The sequence below is a fragment of the Tachysurus fulvidraco genome, chromosome 5, assembly GCF_022655615.1.
Source record: "Tachysurus fulvidraco isolate hzauxx_2018 chromosome 5, HZAU_PFXX_2.0, whole genome shotgun sequence".
In the NCBI taxonomy this organism is placed as follows: domain Eukaryota; kingdom Metazoa; phylum Chordata; class Actinopteri; order Siluriformes; family Bagridae; genus Tachysurus; species Tachysurus fulvidraco.
Genome location: NC_062522.1, coordinates 2,740,198 through 2,762,753, shown reverse-complemented (window position 1 = coordinate 2,762,753; position 22,556 = coordinate 2,740,198). Strand labels below are relative to the sequence as shown.

The window sequence follows — 22,556 nt, the reverse complement described above, 5'->3', positions numbered from 1 at the left end:
GGGTGCGTGTGTTGGAGTGTGTGTGTGTGTGTGTGTGTGTATGGTGTTGTAGTGTGTGTGTTTCTGTAGTGTTAGTGTGTGTGTGTGTGGTGTGGAAAAATGTTTGTGTGTGTGGTGTTGTAGTGTGTGGTGTCGTAATGTGTGTGTGTGTGTGTGGGGGGGTGTTGTAGTGTGTGTGTGGGGGGGTGTTGTAGTGTGTGTGTGTGGTGTTGTGTGGGTGTTGTAGTGTTGTGTGTCGTGGTGTGTCTGTTGTGGTTGTGTAGTGTGTGTGTTGTGTGTGTGTGTGTGTAGGTGTGGTGTGGTTGGGGTCGTGTTGTGTGTGGGGTGTGTTTGGGTGGGTGTTGTGTGTGGTGCGTGTGGTGTTTGTGTGTGGTGTGGTGGGGTGTGTGGGTTCGTGTGTGTGGGGGTGTTGGTAGTGTGCTGTGTTTGTGTGTTGTGTGTGGTGTGGGGTGTTGTGTGTGTGTGTGGGTGTGCGTGTTGTGAGTGTGTGTGTGTGTTCGTGTTGTGAGTGTGTGTGTGTGTGTGGAGTGTGTGTTAGTTGTGTGTAGGGTGTGGTGTAGTGTGGTGTGTGTGTGTGTGTAGTGGGTGTGTTGTGTGTGTGATTGTGTGTAGTGTGGTGTGGGTGTGTGTGGTGTGAGTGTGTGTGTGTGTGTGCTGTGTGTGTGTGGTGTGTGTGTGGTGTGTGTGTGTGTGTAGTGTGGTGTGTGTGTGTAGTGTGTGGGTGTGGTGTGTGTGTAGTGTGTGGGGGCGGGGTGTTGATGTGTGTGGTAGTGGTGTGGTGTGGTGGGTGTGTGTGGGTGTGTGTAGGGTGTGGGTGTGTGTGGTGTTGCGTGTGTGCGTGTGCGTGTAGGTGTGGTGTGTAGTGTGTGTGAGGTGTGTGTGTGTGTGTGTGGTGTGGTGTGTGGTGTGTGGGTGTGTGTGTGTGGTGGGTAGTGCGTGTGGGGGGGTGTGTGTGGTGTGTGTGGTGTGTGGTGTGGGTGGTGTGTGGGGTGGGTGTGGTGTGTGTGGGTGTCGTGGGTGTGTGTGTGTGGTGGGGTGGTCGTGTGTGTGTGTGTGGTGTGGTGGTGGGAGTGGTGTGTGGTGTCGTGTGTGGTGTGTGGGTGTGGGTGTTGTAGTGTGTGTGTTGTGGTGTGTGGTGGAGGTGTGTGTGTGGTGGGTGTGCTGTGGGGCGGGTGGTGTTGTGGTGGTGGGTGAGTGTGTGGGGTGCGGGGTGTGTGGTTGTGGTGGTGGGGTGTGTGTGGTGTAGGGGGTGTGTGGTGGTGTGTCGTTGTGGTGGTGGTGGTGTGGTGTTGTGGTGGCTGTGGTGGGTGTGGGGTGTGTGGTGGTGGGGTGATGTGTGTGTGTGTGGTGTGAGGTGGTGTGGGTGTGGTGGCGTGGTGTGTGGTGGGTCGGGTGGTATGTGGGTGTGTAGTGGGGTGTGGTGTGTGGGGAGTGTGGGTGTGGCGTCGTGTGGTAGCGTGTGGGGTGGGTGTGTCGTGTGTGTGGTGGGTGAGTGTGGTGTGGTGTGTGGGCGGGGTGGGTGGGGTGGTGTGTGTGTGGTGGGGTGTGGGTGTGTTTGTGGGTGTGGTTGTGTGGTGGTGTGGTGTGGTTGCGTGTGTGTGTGGTGTGTGGTGTGGTGTGTGTGGGTGTGTGCGTGGTGGGTGGGTGGTGGTGTGTGGTGTGGTGGTGGTGGTGTGTGGGGTTGGTGTGGTTTGTGGTGGTGGTGTTGTTGTCGTGTGGTGTGGTGTGGTGTAGTGGGGTGTGGTGTGTGTGTGTGTGTGTGGTGTAGTGGTGTGTGTGGTGTGTCGTGTGGGTGTGTGTGTGTGGGGTGTGTGTGTGTGGGGGTGTGTGGTGTGTGTAGTGGTGTGGTGGGGTGGTTGAGTGGTGTGGGTGGGGTGGGGTGGTGGTGTGTGGTGTGTGTGGTGGGTGTGTTGTAGTGTGTGTGGGGTGTGTGGTGTTGTAGGTGTTGTGTGTGTGTGTGTGTGTGTGTGGTGTTGTTGTAGTGTGTGTGTGTGTGTGTGTGGTGTTGTTGTAGTGTGTGTGGTGTTGTTGTAGTGTGTGTGTGTGTGTGTGTGTGTGTGGTGTTGTTGTAGTGTGTGTGTGTGTGTGTGTGTGTGGTGTTGTTGTAGTGTGTGTGGTGTTGTTGTAGTGTGTGTGGTGTTGTTGTAGTGTGTGTGTGTGTGTGGTGTTGTAGTAGTGTGTGTGTGTGGTGTTGTAGTAGTGTGTGTGTGTGTGTGTGTGGTGTTGTTGTAGTGTGTGTGTGTGTGTGTGGTGTTGTTGTAGTGTGTGTGTGTGTGTGTGTGTGTGTGTGTGTGTGTGGTGTTGTAGTGTGTGTGTGTGTGTGTGTGTGGTGTTGTAGTGTGTGTGTGTGTGTGTGTGGTGTTGTAGTGTGTGTGTGTGTGTGTGTGTGGTGTTGTAGTGTGTGTGTGTGTGTGTGTGTGGTATAGTGTGTTTATGATCTTTATATTTTTCTGGTCATGACTCGTACTTAAGTTGAAGGTTAACTTGTTCCTCATTATTTGAATGTTAATGCTGTGTATAAAGTGAATAGTTGAGACGTCTCGTGTCCACGTCTCCTCTGACACGTCCCTCACTTTGATCTTGGTCTCCTGAAGGTCTTCTGCACATTTCTCCTGCAGACGTGGATCTCGAGTCCGGCGTGTTTAACCCGTCACGTCCGAGCGCTCCGCTCAGATCGGACACTGGGTTTATGTGGAAATGTTTATGTGGACTTTGTCTGTAGGAGTGTGTGTGTGTGTGTGAGGGGAGTGTGTGTGTGTGTGTGTGTGTGTGTGTGTGTGTGTGTGTGTGTGTGTGTGTGTGAGGGGAGTGTGTGAAGTGCAGATAGCCCACAGCAGCCCCTCCCTTAACTGGTGCTAATCACTGCCAAGATTGTGGGTGTGGCCCTCAACACACACACACACACGACACGCACGTCTCTCACACACACACACACACACACGTCTCACACACACACACACGTCTCACACACACACACGTCTCACACACACACGACACACGTCTCACACACACACGTCTCACACACACACGTGACGCGTCTCTCACACACGCATGACACGCGTCTTTCACACATGTGACACACACGTCTCACACACACACATGTGACACACAGGTCTCACACACACATGTGATACACACGTCTCGCTCACACACGCGACACACACGTCTCACACACACACGTGACACGCACGTCTCACACACACACACATGAGACACACACGTCTCACACGCACACACGTGACACACACGTCTCACACACGCGCGTCTCACACACACGTGACACACACGTCTCACACACGCGCGTCTCACACACACGTGACACACACGTCTCACACACACACGTGACACACACGTCTCACACACACACGTGACACACACGTCTCTCACACACACACGTGACACACACGTCTCACACACACACGTGACACACACGTCTCACACACACACACGTGACACACACGTCTCACACACACACACGTCACACACAAGTTTCACACACACACACACGTGACACACACACACACGTGACACACACGTGACACACACACACACGTGACACACACGTCTCTCACACACACACGAGACACACAAGTTTCACACACACACACGTGACACACACGTCTCTCACACACGTCTCACACACACACGTGACACACGTCTCACACACACACACGTGACACACACGTCTCGCACACACACACGTGACACACACGTCTCGCACACACACACGTGACACACACGTCTCGCACACACACACGTGACACACACGTCTCGCACACACACACGTGACACACACGTCTCGCACACACACACGTGACACACACGTCTCACACACACACACGTCACACACAAGTTTCACACACACACACACGTGACACACACACACACGTGACACACACGTGACACACACACACACGTGACACACACGTCTCTCACACACACACGAGACACACAAGTTTCACACACACACACGTGACACACACGTCTCTCACACACGTCTCACACACACACGTGACACACGTCTCACACACACACACACGTCTCACACACACACACACGTGACACACACGTCTCACACACACACGTCTCACACACACACACACGTGACACACACGTCTCACACACACACACACGTGACACACACGTCTCACACACACACACACGTGACACACACGTCTCACACACACACACACGTGACACACACGTCTCACACACACACACACGTGACACACACGTCTCACACACACACACACGTCACACACACGTCTCACACACACACACACGTCACACACACGTCTCACACACACACACGTCACACACGTCTCACACACACACACGTGACACACACGTCTCTCACACACACACGTGACACACGTCTCTCACACACACACGTGACACACACGTCTCTCACACACACGTGACACACACGTCTCACACACACACGTGACACACGTCTCACACACACACGTGACACACGTCTCACACACACACGTGACACACGTCTCTCTCACACACACACGTCTCACACGCCTCTCTCACACACACACGTCTCACACGCCTCTCTCACACACACACGTCTCACACACACGTCTCACACGCGCGTCTCACACACACACGTCTCACACGCGCGTCTCACACACACACGTCTCACACGCGCGTCTCACACACACGTGACACACACGTCTCACACACACGTGACACACACGTCTCACACACACGTGACACACACGTCTCACACACACGTGACACACGTCTCACACACACACACGTGACACACACGTCACACACACACACACGTGACACACACGTCACACACACACACACACGTGACACACGCGTCACACACACACACGTGACACACGCGTCTCACACACACACACACGTGACACACGCGTCTCACACACACACACACGTGACACACACGTCTCACACACACACACACACACACGTGACACACACGTCTCACACACACACACACACACACACGTGACACACAAGTTTCACACACACACGTGACACACGTCTCACACACACACGTGACACACGTCTCTCTCACACACACACGTCTCACACGCGCGTCTCACACACACACGTCTCACACGCGCGTCTCACACACACACGTCTCACACGCGCGTCTCACACACACGTCTCACACGCGCGTCTCACACACACACGTCTCACACGCGCGTCTCACACACACACGTGACACACACACACACACACGTGACACACACGTCTCACACACACACACACACGTGACACACACGTCTCACACACACACACACACGTGACACACACGTCTCACACACACACACGTGACACACACGTCTCACACACACTCACGTGACACACGTCTCACACACACACACGTGACACACGTCTCTCTCACACACACACGTCTCACACGCGCGTCTCACACACACACGTCTCACACGCGCGTCTCACACACACACGTCTCACACGCGCGTCTCACACACACACGTGACACACACGTCTCACACACACGTCTCACACACACGTCTCACACACACGTCTCACACACACGTCTCACACACACGTGACACACGTCTCACACACACACACGTGACACACACGTGACTCACACACACACACACACACGTGACACACACGTCACACACACACGTGACACACACGTCTCACACACACACACGTGACACACGCGTCTCACACACACACACACACACACGTGACACACACGTCTCACACACACACACACACACACACGTGACACACAAGTTTCACACACACACGTGACACACGTCACACACACACGTGACACACGTCACACACACACGTGACACACGTCACACACACGTGACACACGTCACACACACGTGACACACGTCACACACACGTGACACACGTCTCACACACACGTGACACACGTCTCACACACACACACGAGACACACACGTCTCACACACACACACACGAGACACACACGTCTCACACACACACACACGAGACACACACGTCACACACACACACGTGACACACACGTCTCACACACACACACGTGACACACACGTCTCACACACACACACACACACGTGACACGCACGTCACACACACACACGTGACACACACGTCTCACACACACACACGTGACACACGCGTCTCACACACACACGTGACACGTGTGACACACGTCTCACACACACACACGTGACACACACGTCTCACACACACACACACACACGTGACACACACGTCACACACACACACGTGACACACACGTCTCACACACACACACGTGACACACGCGTCTCACACACACACACACGTGACACACACGTCTCACACACACACACACACACACACACACGTGACACACAAGTTTCACACACACACGTGACACACGTCACACACACACGTGACACACGTCACACACACGTGACACACGTCACACACACGTGACACACGTCACACACACGTGACACACGTCACACACACACGTGACACACGTCTCACACACACGTGACACACGTCTCACACACACACACACGAGACACACACGTCTCACACACACACACACGAGACACACACGTCTCACACACACACACACGAGACACACACGTCTCACACACACACACACGAGACACACACGTCACACACACACACGTGACACACACGTCTCACACACACACACGTGACACACACGTCTCACACACACACACACACACGTGACACACACGTCACACACACACACGTGACACACACGTCTCACACACACACACGTGACACACGCGTCTCACACACACACACACACGTGACACACGCGTCTCACACACACACACACACGTGACACACGCGTCTCACACACACACACACACGTGACACACACGTCTCACACACACACACACGTGACACACACGTCTCACACACACACACACGTGACACACAAGTTTCACACACACACACACGTGACACACAAGTTTCACACACACACGTGACACGTCACACACACACGTTACACACGTCTCACACACACGTGACACACGTCTCTCACACACACACGTGACACACGTCTCTCACACACACACGTGACACACGTCTCTCACACACACACGTGACACACGTCTCTCACACACACACGTGACACACGTCTCACTCACACACACACGTGACACACGTCTCACACACACACACACGTGACACACGTCTCACACACACACACACGTGACACACGTCTCACACACACACACGTGACACACGTCTCACACACACACACACGTGACACACGTCTCACACACACACACGTGACACACGTCTCACACACACACACACGTGACACACGTCTCACACACACACACGTGACACACGTCTCACACACACACACGTGACACACGTCTCTCTCACACACACACACGTGTGACACACGTCTCACACACACACACGTGACACACACGTCTCACACACACACGTGACACACGTGTGGCACACGTCTCTCACACACACACGTGACACACGTGTGGCACACGTCTCTCACACACACACGTGACACACACGTCTCTCACACACACGTGACACACACGTCTCTCACACACACACACGTGACACACACGTCTCTCACACACACGTGACACACACATGACACACACGCGTCTCACTGACACACACACGTGACACACGTCACACACACACGTGACACACGTCACACACACACGTGACACACGTCACACACACACGTGACACACGTCACACACACGTGACACACGTCACACACACGTGACACACGTCACACACACACGTGACACACGTCTCACACACACGTGACACACGTCTCACACACACACACACGAGACACACACGTCTCACACACACACACACGAGACACACACGTCTCACACACACACACACGAGACACACACGTCTCACACACACACACGTGACACACACGTCTCACACACACACGTGACACACACGTCTCACACACACACGTGACACACACGTCTCACACACACACGTGACACACACGTCTCACACACACACGTGACACACACGTCTCACACACACACGTGACACACACACACACGTGACACACACACACACGTGACACACACGCACACACGTGACACACACATTTCACACACACACGTGACACACACGTCTCACACACACACGTGACACACACACATGTGACACACACACACGTGACACACACGTCTCACACACACACACGTGACACACACGTCTCACACACACACGTGACACACACGTCTCACACACACACACGTGACACACACGTCTCACACACACGCGTGACACACACACACACGACACACACGTCTCACACATACGACTTGTTTTGTGGCTTGTTTTAGAGACAGAACGTGTATCTCATTGAAATATAATTCCGTATATATATATATATTAAAGTATTTATAAATAAATAAATAAATAAATAAATAATCAATACTCTGATTTTGTTATTTGTTTCATTTTATTTAAAAAAAACATTAATTAATAATAATTCATATTATATTGATATATATTATATTATATTATTATTTAATATTTTAGAAAAGAAATGAAAAACATTGGCAGTGAAACTTGACATGAATATAAAGTTTTAATGAGATCAGATCTGAAGTGAATCTGTCTGCAGTGAGATCGGGCCCTGATGATGGGGCCCTGATGATGGGGCCCTGATGATGGGGCCCTGATGATGGGACCCTGATGATCGGGCCCTGATGATGGGACTCTGATGATGGGGCCCTGATGATGGGGCCCTGATGATGGGGCCCTGATGATGGGACTCTGACAAAACCCGCTGAACTCTCTCTCTTTTTTTTAGGTGCGTCGTTTTGAGCTGAAATCTCCAGTAAAGACCATTGAGGACTTTATTAAGCGCTTCACACCAAGTCGCCTGACGTCCGGCTCCAACAACAGCAGCTCGTCCAGTCTGGCCACCAACCGCTCGTCGTCTCAGCGCGCCACCTCCACCGTTCTGTCGTCTCCGTCAGCCGAGATCGCGCTGGCTAAGCTAGACGAGGAGCGTCTGCAGCAGGCCTTCAGCCCCGTCCCTCAAGGACACTCCAGGGCTCCTGCTCGTGATGAAGGCGAGCTACGTTATGAAGCGGAGTCTCCGGATGAAGCGGCTCTGGTGTACGCCGCCCGCGCCTACAACTGTGCCCTGGTGGGCCGACTGGCGGATCAGGTGACTGTGGAGCTGCCACATGTGGGGAAGCTAAGCTTCGAGCTGCTGCACACGCTGGGGTTCGACTCCACCCGTAAGCGCATGTCTGTGGTGGTGCGACATCCACTGACCGAGCAGATCACCGTCTACACCAAAGGAGCCGACTCCGTCATCATGGACCTCATCAGACCCCCTGCAACAGGTACGAGAGGCACGCACGCACACAGACTACATCAACACACACACAGACTACATCATCACACACACACACACAGACTACAACATCACACACACACACAGACTACAACATCACACACACACGCACACAGACTACATCATCACACACACACACACACACACAGACTACATCATCACACACACACACAGACTACATCATCACACACACACACACAGACTACAACATCACACACACACACAGACTACATCATCACACACACACACACACACACACACAGACTACATCATCACACACACACACACAGACTACATCATCACACACACACACACAGACTACAACATCACACACACACACAGACTACAACATCACACACACACGCACACAGACTACATCATCACACACACACACACAGACTACATCATCACACACACACACACAGACTACATCATCACACACACACACACACAGACTACAACATCACACACACACACAGACTACAACATCACACACACACACAGACTACAACATCACACACACACACAGACTACAACATCACACACACACACAGACTACAACATCACACACACACACAGACTACAACATCACACACACACGCACACACACAGACTACATCATCACACACACACACACACACAGACTACATCATCACACACACACACACAGACTACATCATCACACACACACACACACAGACTACATCATCACACACACACACACACAGACTACATCATCACACACACACACACACACACAGACTACATCATCACACACACACACACACACAGACTACATCATCACACACACACACACACAGACTACATCATCACACACACACACACACAGACTACATCATCACACACACACACACACACACACAGACTACATCACACACACACACACACAGACTACATCATCACACACACACACACACACACACAGACTACATCATCACACACACACAGACTACAACATCACACACACACACACACACACACAGACTACATCATCACACACACACACACACACAGACTACATCATCACACACACACAGACTACAACATCACACACACACACACACTCACACAGACAACATCACACACACACACTCACACAGACAACATCACACACACACACTCACACAGACAACATCACACACACACTCACACAGACAACATCACACACACACTCACACAGACAACATCACACACACACTCACACAGACAACATCACACACACACACAGACTACAACATCACACACACACACAGACTACAACATCACACACACACGCACACACACAGACTACATCATCACACACACACACACACAGACTACATCATCACACACACACACACAGACTACATCATCACACACACACACACACAGACTACATCATCACACACACACACACACAGACTACATCATCACACACACACACACACACAGACTACATCATCACACACACACACACACAGACTACATCACACACACACACACACAGACTACATCATCACACACACACAGACTACAACATCACACACACACACACACACACACAGACTACAACATCACACACACACACACACACACACACAGACTACAACATCACACACACACACGCAGACTACAACACCACACACACACACTCAGACTACAACATCACACACACACACACACTCAGACTACAACATCACACACTCAGACTACATCACACACGCACACAGACTACAACATCACACACACACACACACACACTACACCACAGAAACACTCACACACACTACACCACCGCACACACGCGCACACACACACACTACAACACCGCACACACACTACACCACACACTACACAAACACACTACAAACACACAACACACACACGGAAAACACAATACAACACCACACACACTCACACACACACACTCTACAAAGGCACACCACACACACACTACAACACCACACACACACACACTACAACACCACACACACACACACAACAACACCAACCACACACACACACACACTACAACACCACACACACACACCCACACACACTACACCACAGGCACCCACACACACACACTACAACACCACACACACACACACACACACACACTACAACACCACACACACACACACTACAACACCACACACACACACACAACAACACCAACCACACATTTTAACACATTTTAAAATGACCGCTTTCTGTTTGGAAAATGGCATTTGGTTGGTAGGAAATATGGAGATCTGTGATTGGTTGACAGGAACATTGGTGACTTGATAGGAACAATAGCAATTGGATGACAGGACAATAGACATAACGGTGAATGGTGATTGGTCGAGATGAACAGTGGTGATCAGACGATAAGAATGATGTTGATGGTTGTCTCAATCACAATATAAAACCTCCAATATAAACATCATGGTTATTTGCTGTTCTGTCTATTTTCACATTTTGAAAGCGAGGCCCCATGGTCGTTCTGCCCCCCCCACCACCACCACCCCACACACACACACACACACCAGAGCAACTCAAACCTCAACGTTACCTGTGGAGACGTCAAAGTTTCACCAGTGAATTCTATCGAAAAGGAAAATATAGAGCTTGAAAGTTGACGTGGCTAAAATAAGCGGGAGAGAAGGTCATGTGACCACATCTGGGTGGAGCTCCGGTCAGGATTCAGCAGCTCCAGACTCTACAATGACTCCATTCAGTAGGAAACGCAGACCAGGCCAGAGCTAACACTCCTGAAGGGAAGTGGCAGCTCACAACTTTATGCCTGCTTTGAAGTGTGTGAACAAATTCTACAACACTCTACAGACTTGGCCTCCATGTTCAAATGGAAAAACAAACATGGCCGCCTTTTTTCCCGCCTGACCTGTGCCTCGAGTTCTTGAGTAACGGAGCAGTGGCTTGTTGACGCAGACCGACATTAAGGTATCACAAAACGTGATACCTCAAAGCGATCCCGTCCGATATGCAAGTCATGACACCTAGCCACAGACCGTAGCTCTGTTCTAGCTCGCTCGCTAACTACGGTGAACAACGCTGCGGTTGTCACGGTAACGTTGAAATATATCCTGACAGATTTGCTGCTGTTAAATAAATTGGTGACAAATTGATGGTGTAATTTGAGCCTGAAACTGCACTTATTTTTATTCACATCTTGCTAATTTGCATAGCGATGATGCATATTCATGAGCCCTGCTGTGTTTAACGCAGGTGGAGAGATGATACTCCCAGGCCGTTATACGCCGCTTTAGCCATCGACACCGGTCAAAACGCCACGCTTTAAAAGAAATGCCTCACTGTTGTACTTCAGTGTCATTTAAAAAGGATGCATGTATTTATTTTGACTCTTGGCTTCTCCTCAGCTGCTGTTAAATGAAGTAATAATTTTATCTTTTGGATGCTGCGTCTATTTCCAGTAATGTTCCAAACCGTAAAAAACACAGTGGTTTAAGACGGCTGCCAGAGATGAAGTCGTCTCCTTCTGTTGCGTCGCTGTAGGAAGCAGGTGGCAGATATCGTGTCGTGCTGGCAAGCCGCCGTCGCGCAGCCTGCTGATGAATCACGGGGGGAGGCGAGGCCAGGCGAGGCGAGGTTTGGCGCTTTCGCCCACTCTTGGAAGCGTTTGAAGCGATAATCTCTCACTTCGCTCTGGTGTGGGCTTCTTGTCAGGATGCAGGAGCTAAGAAATGTTCATGAGGCTCACGTCGACCTTTAAAACCATCGCCAGTTCCACCAAACACCTCGGACTGGGAGCAGGAGGGCGCATGTGGAAACTTTCTCCAATAGAGAAAGTAAAGTTACTGTTACGTAAAAAAAGAGAGACGTACATGATTGGCCAGGGGACGGCCAGGGGACGGCCAGGGGACGGCCAGGGGACGGGGCTCAGTTACAATTCATCTTTATAGCATTTATATTAAAATATTCTTATTCTTTTTGCCCAGATTACTCCATCAACATGAGCACCTCTTCAGTTGGTCTGTCTGTCTGTGTCTGTCTATCTGTCTGTCTGTGTCTGTCTATCTGTCTGTCTGTGTCTGTCTATTTATTTATCTGTCTGTCTGTCTTTCTGTTTGTGTCTGTCTGTCTATCTATTTATGTATTTATCTGTCTGTCTGTCTGTGTCTGTCTGTCTGTCTATTTATTTATTTATCTGTCTGTCTGTCTCTCTATCTATTTGTCTGTCTGTCTATCTATCTATCTTTCTCTCTGTCTGTCTGTCTATCTTTCTGTCTGTCTATCTTTCTGTCTGTCTGTCTGTCTGTCTGTCATGTGAAGGAACAATAATATTTAAGTATAATATTAGTATAATGTTTTTACAACTGCTCTAAACTTTGCAAAATACGAGTGTACACTCTCTGTCTGTTGCCATGGTTACATTAGTAACAGGAAGTCAGTATGAACCATAAACACCAACAAGAATTCGCACGTTTTTTTTAACCACACAAATAAACCATCTCTACGTGGTGTAACAATAACTACTGGGGTTATTAATAAATATAACTTGTTTGTTTGTTTGTTTGGCTTTTCGGTAGTGGCCGTGTCTGTATTGACTTTCCAGTCGGTTGCCATGGTTATATGGTTAGCAGTGACTAAGACGTCACTCCCATGTTGACTAAAAGTGTTTATGTTGGGAATATAAAATGACTCTGTGGTGTTGCGAAGAACAAAAACAAAGAAGAAATCCAAAGTTTCGCAGCTTTTTTTATTATTATTTTAACTATCATTAATTGTGTAAAAACATTTTACTGAGTTGTCCTTAAACTCGTCATTTCTCCGTTGCAGACTCCAAAGGCAAACGTCAGCGCAAAATCCGGTATAAAACCCAGAATTACTTGAACCTGTACGCCGCTGACGGCCTCCGAACTCTGTGCATCGCCAAAAAGGTAAGTGCAGGCGAGTCTCCTGTACAGATGGGTCCACCAAATCTCCTTTAACTGTCTCTCTCTCTCTCTCTCTCTCTCTCTCCCCGCCTCGTCTCTGTCACTTCCTGTGCTCTGCTTTATCACGTTCACACACTCACACAGACCTCCTGGTGCTGGTGTTTTTTCAGCATTTTATCCACAAGTTGCCTTGTTTCTAAATACTTTCTCACACCTTTGGTTTGCCATCTAACTTCCAGAACTTACTTTATCTGTTTATTTGTTTTTTGTTTGTTTGTTTGTTTGTTTGTTTATTGAAGGAGGTTATGAATAAGACATGAAAAAGTTTAATCACTGTGTCTAATAGTCACGAGTATCAAATAGATCTAAATCACCTGTGCTGGCTCGGTGGGAGGGGCATATTTGGTCTCCCATGTCAATCACAGTGACACTAGCCAATTACAGTCATTTGTGTGTTTGTGTAAGCGGAAGTCAGCGGATGGCGCTGCTCTGTGATGGGTTTTAAAAACGTCCATCATCTGGCGTTATTTTCACCTTCTTGCCTCCCGCTCAGACGTACATCTGTCTTTTCTCTATGATTTGAACGCAGCAGGTGGGTGGGGCCATGCAAATTAGCAGCCAAATTAGAATTCACCAATAGGAGAACAGAACAGAACACAATCAGACCTCAAGCTCTCGTGGATGAAGGTTTGTGTTTGTTCGATTATTTATTTTAGTGATGCTGGATTTGTGCTTCAGGTCCTCAGTAAAGAAGAGTATGCCTGCTGGCTGCGGCGCCACCTAGAGGCTGAAACGGCCATCCAGGGCAGAGAGGAGCTGCTGTTCGAGTCCGCGCTTCGACTGGAGACCGATCTACATCTGTTGGGTCAGAAACACTTTCACATCGCCGCTTTAATCGTTAACAAATATATTATTCCTGCATGAATCCCTCTCACACACACTGGATTAACCTGAGGCTAAATTTAACTAATTGCTGACAGAGACGCGTCATCTGTTTCCATGGAAACCGTGACTTTATCGAGACGTAGCTAAAGAACTACAGAAACCGTCATGGGGGGGGGAATAAATAAATATTTAACGAACATGAAAGTTGAAGAAAGTTTGATTTAATAAAGGAATTCGAATTAGCCTAATGCTAGTAGACTTGTGCTAATTCTCCTGACAACCGAGCGACACGTTAGCTTAACGTTAGCTCTCTGGTGACACTTTATTTAAATGATTATAATAGTTAGCTAGACGGCGAAGGTTAGCTAGCATTTTATCAACATGTCTACTTAACATTAGCTTGCTTGCTAGTGGTTTTGTCTAAAGGTTTCCAGGAAAATGTTTCTTTGACTGTTTGACACAGAACACCAGTTTGACTAATGCTAGCTAGCATACTAGCAAAACGTCGCTAAAACACGATTTACATAGTATAATGATTAGGGTAAATGTTGGCTACTTTTTACAAGCAGTTTTTTTTACTCGCTAGCAATATGGTTTACTTGTTTTTTGTACTGGTTTGTGCAGGATAGCAGTTAGCTTAATGTTAGTGTACTTACTGATGATTTGAGCTACTAGCGCCAGTGCTAATGTTAGCAAGCTAGCTACTATTAGTTTCATTTTTTGTAAAATAGCAGCAAAGGTAGCTAACTGGCTACAATTTAGCTTGATGTTAGCTAGCATACAAGTGATGTATTATGTAGCCTAAGGATTGCTAGCTGATTGAAAAAGTACTTTAATGCACATTTTTTTTGCTTGTGAACTTGCTAACAAGTTAGCACAACGTTAGGTGTTATGTTGGCTAATAAGCTAGCTTCCTTATGTTCTAGTCTACTGATTTACTCTTTGTCCTGTGATCTTAGCTACAAGTACAGCAGTTAGTATGAAGTTAGTTTGCTAATTAGCCTATTGCTTTATGTGGCTTTAGTTCTGTTATAACTGTAACTGTTAGCTTAGCTAATATTGCTAATTAAACGCATTCGTTAGATTCATAATTCTGTTGTGAATTTGGATTTTTTTTTTTATAGGTAAAAACAGATTTTAAAAAGTGTCAGATTCAGCCGAGGGATTCATGTCAGAGTTTAAGGTAAAAGCTGTTTAGTAAAAGCTGTTTAATCTGGTCATCAGGGGCAACAGGGATCGAGGACCGGCTGCAGGACGGCGTACCGGAGACCATCGCTGCTCTGAGGACGGCGGGGCTGCAGATCTGGGTTCTGACGGGGGACAAACAGGAGACAGCCATCAACATCGCCTACGCCTGCAAACTGCTCGACCCCGAGGAGGAAATCATCACACTCAACGCTGACTCGCAGGTACTAACCGCTAACCGCTAATCCAGCTCATTTCCTTTCTTTTCATTTTACTCAGAAACAGAACCCTAACGTCTCCTTGGTGAGACCGAGCGAGAACAAAGAGATGAATAATTTATACAAATATGAAAATGTATTTAAATGTGCTCATTTTATAGCATCCGGTCAGATCAGTAACCAGTTAGTAAAAACAAAATGAAACAAACTAAATTAGAGCTGTAACTTACGTTAGGGTTCATTTTATACCTTTTACGTGTATGGAAAACTTTTATAAATTTAGTACACAGTAAACTGTAAGAAACAGGAAGTGAGTGATTTACAGGTTTTAAAAAAAGTGTGTGTGTGTCTGTGTGTGTGCGTGCGTGTGTGTGTGTGTGCGTGTGTGTGTGCGTGCGTGCGTGCGTGTGTGTGTCTGTGCGTGTGTGTGTCTGTGCGTGTGTGTGTCTGTGCGTGTGTGTGTCTGTGTGTGCGTGCGTGCATGTCTGTGTGTCTGTGTGTGTGTGTGCGTGCATGTCTGTGTGTCTGTGTGTGTGTGTGCGTGCATGTCTGTGTGTGTGTGCTCGCGTGTCTGTGTGTGTGTGTATGTGCTCGCGTGTCTGTGTTTCTCAGGAGGCCTGTGCTGTTCTTCTTGATGAAAGCTTGCACTACATCCAGGCCAAGTTCCTGTGCAGTTCCTCGTCTGATCCTCATGCGACTCGGCTTGTCCAGCAGGACTACACCAGCATTCACTTCCTGTCTCCAAGCTCTGGCTCCACCCCCTCAGGCCCGTTCCTGGTGCACCAGCTGGGACTGGTGATTGATGGCCGCACTCTGGCCTACGCTCTGGATAAGAGTCTGGAGGATAAGTTCTTGGCTGTGGCTCGGAGCTGCAGGTCAGTGCTGTGCTGTCGCTCTACACCGCTGCAGAAGAGCATGGTGGTCAAACTGGTGCGCAACAAGCTCAAGGTCATGACCCTGGCCATAGGTGAGCTTTTATACCCAGTCTATTCAATCATCTCATCCCAATCCTATTCCATCCTCACTCACAACCTCATCATCATCCCTACATCATCCTCATCCTCATCTCTATCCCCATCCCATCTCTTTTCATTCCATCCATCCATCCATCCATCCATTCTCCTAAAAAAGAGACACATTAATATTAATCACTTTAGCAGCTCAGTTTCTTTTATCTCACAGTTTCTTGTACATGAAAACTGGAGCCCAATGTGTGCAGATTTCCACAGAGCTGGTGACGAGTCACGCTGTGTGATCTCTCCACTCGCTGCACTGCACAATCCCATCCGCTAATTATCCAGATGGAGAGAGAGAGAGAGAGAGAGAGAGAGAGAGAGAGAGATGATCAGAGGTCACTGCGGGATCTTAAATGTTCTCTCTTGTCTGTTTTGTTAATAAGGATTTTAATGTCACGCTTCAGCTAATGACACCAACTCGTTTGTGCTGCGATATTAAAATGCTAATGTAAAAAGATTAGCGAAGGTCCAGACCTTCTGTCCTTGGGGTGTGAGTGTGAACAGTTAAGGAGTGTAGAGGTCTGGCACGGGGGAGCGGACGGTGGACGCTCCACATAAACACGTTAAACACCGTAAGGAGGTGTTTATTTAGTGCTCAGAGAAGGAGTCTCCGGCGTCAGCGCTCCGTAGCAGTGCAGCGGTTTCACGCTGTCGGGAACTCGACCTGTTGTGATAGCCGTAACTCCGCTTCCTCGCACCGCTCCATCGTGGAGTGTTTTCCTCTGACAGTGAAACATCTGACAGAACAATCGCTTGGCCTGGACTTCAAACAGCAGCCAGTGAATAGGTTTGGTGGTGTGGCATAAACAGCCATTGTGTCGTTGTCCTTATTCGACCCAATTCACTGGCTATGGGTTTGTTGTGCTAGTTTTGTGTTTTACTTCCTGTTTTGATGTCCTTGTTTTTAGACAGAATTACAGCATCACTAAAGTGTGTGTGTGTGGGGGGGGGGGGGGGTTTCAATATATTCTGTTACTTTTAAAAGAAGAAGAAATAACACAGATTAACACGACTACACCTTCACACTGCGGTAGAAAAACCAGTGCACATGAATATGCGTTAGTATGCTAATTAAATACATCGCCCTCGCGACCCGGCCCCGGATAAGCGGTAGAAGGTGGATGGATGGATGGACTGATGGATGGATGGATGGATGGATGGATGGATGGATGGATGGATGGATGGATGGATGGATGGATGGATGTTAGTAATCTTGCTCCTATTACTCACAGGTCAATGTAAGTCTCGGGTTACTTTAGGTTTATTTTAGGTTACTGTGGCTGCCAGTGCGAAGGTATTACGTCATCATCCTCCGATCGTTTTCATCTCACACACCGTCGGTTCATGGCTGATTTTGTGACGAACTAAACAGAAGCACCTGGGACAACTGGAGATGATCAGAATTTGCATATTAATGTTTTTCATTCTGAGTCTCATGTCTCTCTTCAGCAGGCCTCGCCCTCGCTAGCTCGTGACTTGTGTTACGAATGGCCCAGTTACCGACCAGGAAGTAGAATTACCCGCACTTCCTCTGCTTCCTGTAGTAGAATCTCATCATATATTTTTTCTCACTCTCTGGTTAACTTTAGGTGACGGGGCTAATGATGTCAGTATGATCCAGGTGGCGGACGTTGGTGTGGGCATCTCTGGGCAGGAGGGCATGCAGGTGAGAACAGAGTGTGGTGGTGGTGGTGGTGGTGGTGGTGGTGGGTGGGGCTGCACTGTGTACACTGAACATCTGCTCTCTACACTCCATCTTCAGACGGTTAAATGAAGTCGATGCATTATGAAAAGTTTGGCTGGCGTGGAGGATCTGCACGTCCTCCTGCTTCCACTGAGCACAGTGTAGATGATTAACAAGCTTTTCTTCATTAAACTCTGATCTGCATTTAATCCTGTAGAGCGCTGGGCTTTTTGGCCACAGCACTGGATCCTTACACGGAGACTTCATTTCCCTCCACATTTATTACTATAAACATATTCAGTGTCTAACATGAAGAGTAATTAGAGTTCTTCTTGGTGTGTGTGTGTGTGTGTGTGTGTGTGTGTGTGTGTGTGTGTGTGTGTGTGTGTTCCTCTCTGATTAATCTTCTCCCTGTACCTCTGCAGGCGGTGATGGCCAGCGATTTCGCTCTTCCTCGTTTTCAGTACCTGCAGAAGCTCCTCCTGGTCCATGGACACTGGTGCTACTCTCGTCTGGCCAACATGATCCTCTACTTCTTCTACAAAAATGCTGTGAGGAACCTGGCTTCTTTAAGATTCCTCTCCATCCTGGTTCATGTTCATCTTACAGTAGATGATTATTCCTCAGTATTTGTATATCGGGTACAGGATCAGGCGCTCGCACGTTGAGCCGTTGTTAAATATTCTGACCGTGAACCTTTTCACTGATCTCACTCCTGCTGAAAACAGAACAGCACGAGATCTAGCTAATGAAAGCTAATCCGTAGACTATTTACACATGCTAATGATAGGAAAGGGTTGTTTATAGCGATAATGCTAGGAGATGCTAACTAGCTAGCTATGGTTAGTTTTTAGCCGAATATGTAACTGGAAATCTTGAACAGTTAAATAATGAAATAAAATAATCAGCTGAACCTTTCACTAAAGTTCCGTTTCATCCTGATCTGTATTTTATTTGTTTATCTTCTGCTCAGATGTTTGTGGCTCTCATCTTCTGGTATCAGTTCTACTGCGGCTTCTCCGGCTCGGCCATGGTCGATCAGTGGTATCTGATCTTCTTCAACCTCATGTTCTCGGCGTTCCCGCAGCTCATCACCGGGACACTAGACAAAGACGTTTCCGTGGAGACTCTACAGGAGCTTCCGCAGCTCTATATGAGCGGACAGAACTCTGAGGTACGCTGTGGTGTCCTTCAACGCTGGCTCTGAAGCCGGAGGTTTAATCTGTGCTCGTGAGAAACTAATACACAAGGTATAATACTTAAGGATAGTGTTGAAGTACAGGCTGTCCCTCCCTCCGTCCGTCCGTCTCTCGGGCTGTCCCTCCGTCCGTCCGTCTCTCGGGCTGTCCCTCCGTCCGTCCGTCTCTCGGGCTGTCCGTCCGTCCGTCCGTCTCTCGGGCTGTCCCTCCGTCCGTCCGTCTCTCGGGCTGTCTCCCCGTCCGTCCGTCTCTCGGGCTGTGTGCACAGTGAACAGAGTGTACACAGTGTACACAGAGCACACTCTGTGTTCACTGTGTGCTCTGTGTTCACTGTGTGCTCTGTGTTCACTGTGTGCTCTGTGTACACTGTGTGCTCTGTGTTCACTGTGTGCTCTGTGCGCTGTGTTCATTGTGTGCTCTGTGTACACTGTGTTCACTGTGTTAACTGTGTGCTGTGTTCACTGTGTACACTGTGTTCACTGTGTGCTCTGTGTACACTGTGTTCACTGTGTGCTGTGTGCTCTGTGTTAACTGTGCTCTGTGTACACTGTGTTCTCTGTGTTCACTGTGTTCTCTGTGTACACTGTGTACACTGTGTGCTCTGTGTTCACTGTGTGCTCTGTGTTCACTGTGTGCTCTGTGTTCACTGTGTACACTGTGTTCACTGTGTGCTGTGTGCTCTGTGTACACTGTGCTCTGTGTACACTGTGTTCACTGTGTGCTCTGTGTACACTGTGTTAACTGTGTGCTCTGTGTACACTGTGTTCTCTGTGTGCTCTGTGTACACTGTGTACACTGTGTTCACTGTGTGCTCTGTGCTCTGTGTACACTGTGTACACTGTGTTCACTGTGTGCTCTGTGTACACTGTGTACACTGTGTTAACTGTGTTTGCTGTGTGCTCTGTGTACACTGTGTTCACTGTGTGCTCTGTGTACACTGTGCTCTGTGTACACTGTGTTCACTGTGTGCTCTGTGTACACTGTGTACACTGTGTTAACTGTGTGCTCTGTGTACACTGTGTTCACTGTGTGCTCTGTGTACACTGTGTACACTGTGTTAACTGTGTTTGCTGTGTGCTCTGTGTACACTGTGTTCACTGTGTGCTCTGTGTACACTGTGTTAACTGTGCTCTGTGTACACTGTGTTCACTGTGTTCACTGTGTGCTCTGTGTACACTGTGTTCACTGTGTGCTCTGTGTACACTGTGTTCACTGTGTGCTCTGTGTACACTGTGTTAACTGTGCTCTGTGTACACTGTGTTCACTGTGCTCTGTGTACACTGTGTTCACTGTGTTAACTGTGTGCTCTGTGTACACTGTGTTCTCTGTGTGCTCTGTGTACACTGTGTTCACTGTGTGCTCTGTGCTCTGTGTACACTGTGTACACTGTGTTCACTGTGTGCTCTGTGTACACTGTGTACACTGTGTTAACTGTGTTTGCTGTGTGCTCTGTGTACACTGTGTTCACTGTGTGCTCTGTGTACACTGTGCTCTGTGTACACTGTGTTCACTGTGTGCTCTGTGTACACTGTGTACACTGTGTTAACTGTGTGCTCTGTGTTCACTGTGTTAACTGTGTGCTCTGTGTACACTGTGTTCACTGTGTGCTCTGTGTACACTGTGTTCACTGTGTGCTCTGTGTACACTGTGTACACTGTGTTAACTGTGTTTGCTGTGTGCTCTGTGTACACTGTGTTCTCTGTGTGCTCTGTGTTCACTGTGTGCTCTGTGTACACTGTGTTAACTGTGCTCTGTGTACACTGTGTTCACTGTGTTCACTGTGTGCTCTGTGTACACTGTGTACACTGTGTTCACTGTGTACACTGTGTTCACTGTGTTAACTGTGTTTGCTGTGTGCTCTGTGTACACTGTGTGCTCTGTGTACACTGTGTTCACTGTGTGCTCTGTGTACACTGTGTACACTGTGTGCTCTGTGTACACTGTGTTAACTGTGTGCTCTGTGTACACTGTGTTCACTGTGTGCTCTGTGTACACTGTGTACACTGTGTTAACTGTGTTAACTGTGTTTGCTGTGTGCTCTGTGTTAACTGTGTTTGCTGTGTGCTCTGTGTACACTGTGTTAACTGTGTGCTCT

At 48.6% G+C, this 22,556-nt stretch overlaps 1 protein-coding gene across 3 annotated transcripts in view; it reads left to right on the top strand.

Moving 5' to 3' along the window:
- atp10a (ATPase phospholipid transporting 10A) overlaps nt 1-22,556 on the top strand; it is a 60,610-nt gene that overhangs the window by 28,064 nt on the left and 9,990 nt on the right. For all 3 annotated transcript variants that reach the window (XM_047813662.1, XM_027174102.2, XM_027174103.2), the window contains exons 10-17: nt 8,819-9,362; nt 14,177-14,277; nt 15,013-15,139; nt 16,384-16,568; nt 17,175-17,529; nt 19,168-19,244; nt 19,688-19,813; nt 20,236-20,436. In XM_047813662.1, the coding sequence (XP_047669618.1) occupies nt 8,819-9,362; nt 14,177-14,277; nt 15,013-15,139; nt 16,384-16,568; nt 17,175-17,529; nt 19,168-19,244; nt 19,688-19,813; nt 20,236-20,436 (1,716 nt within the window). The remainder of the gene's footprint in view (nt 1-8,818; nt 9,363-14,176; nt 14,278-15,012; nt 15,140-16,383; nt 16,569-17,174; nt 17,530-19,167; nt 19,245-19,687; nt 19,814-20,235; nt 20,437-22,556) is intronic.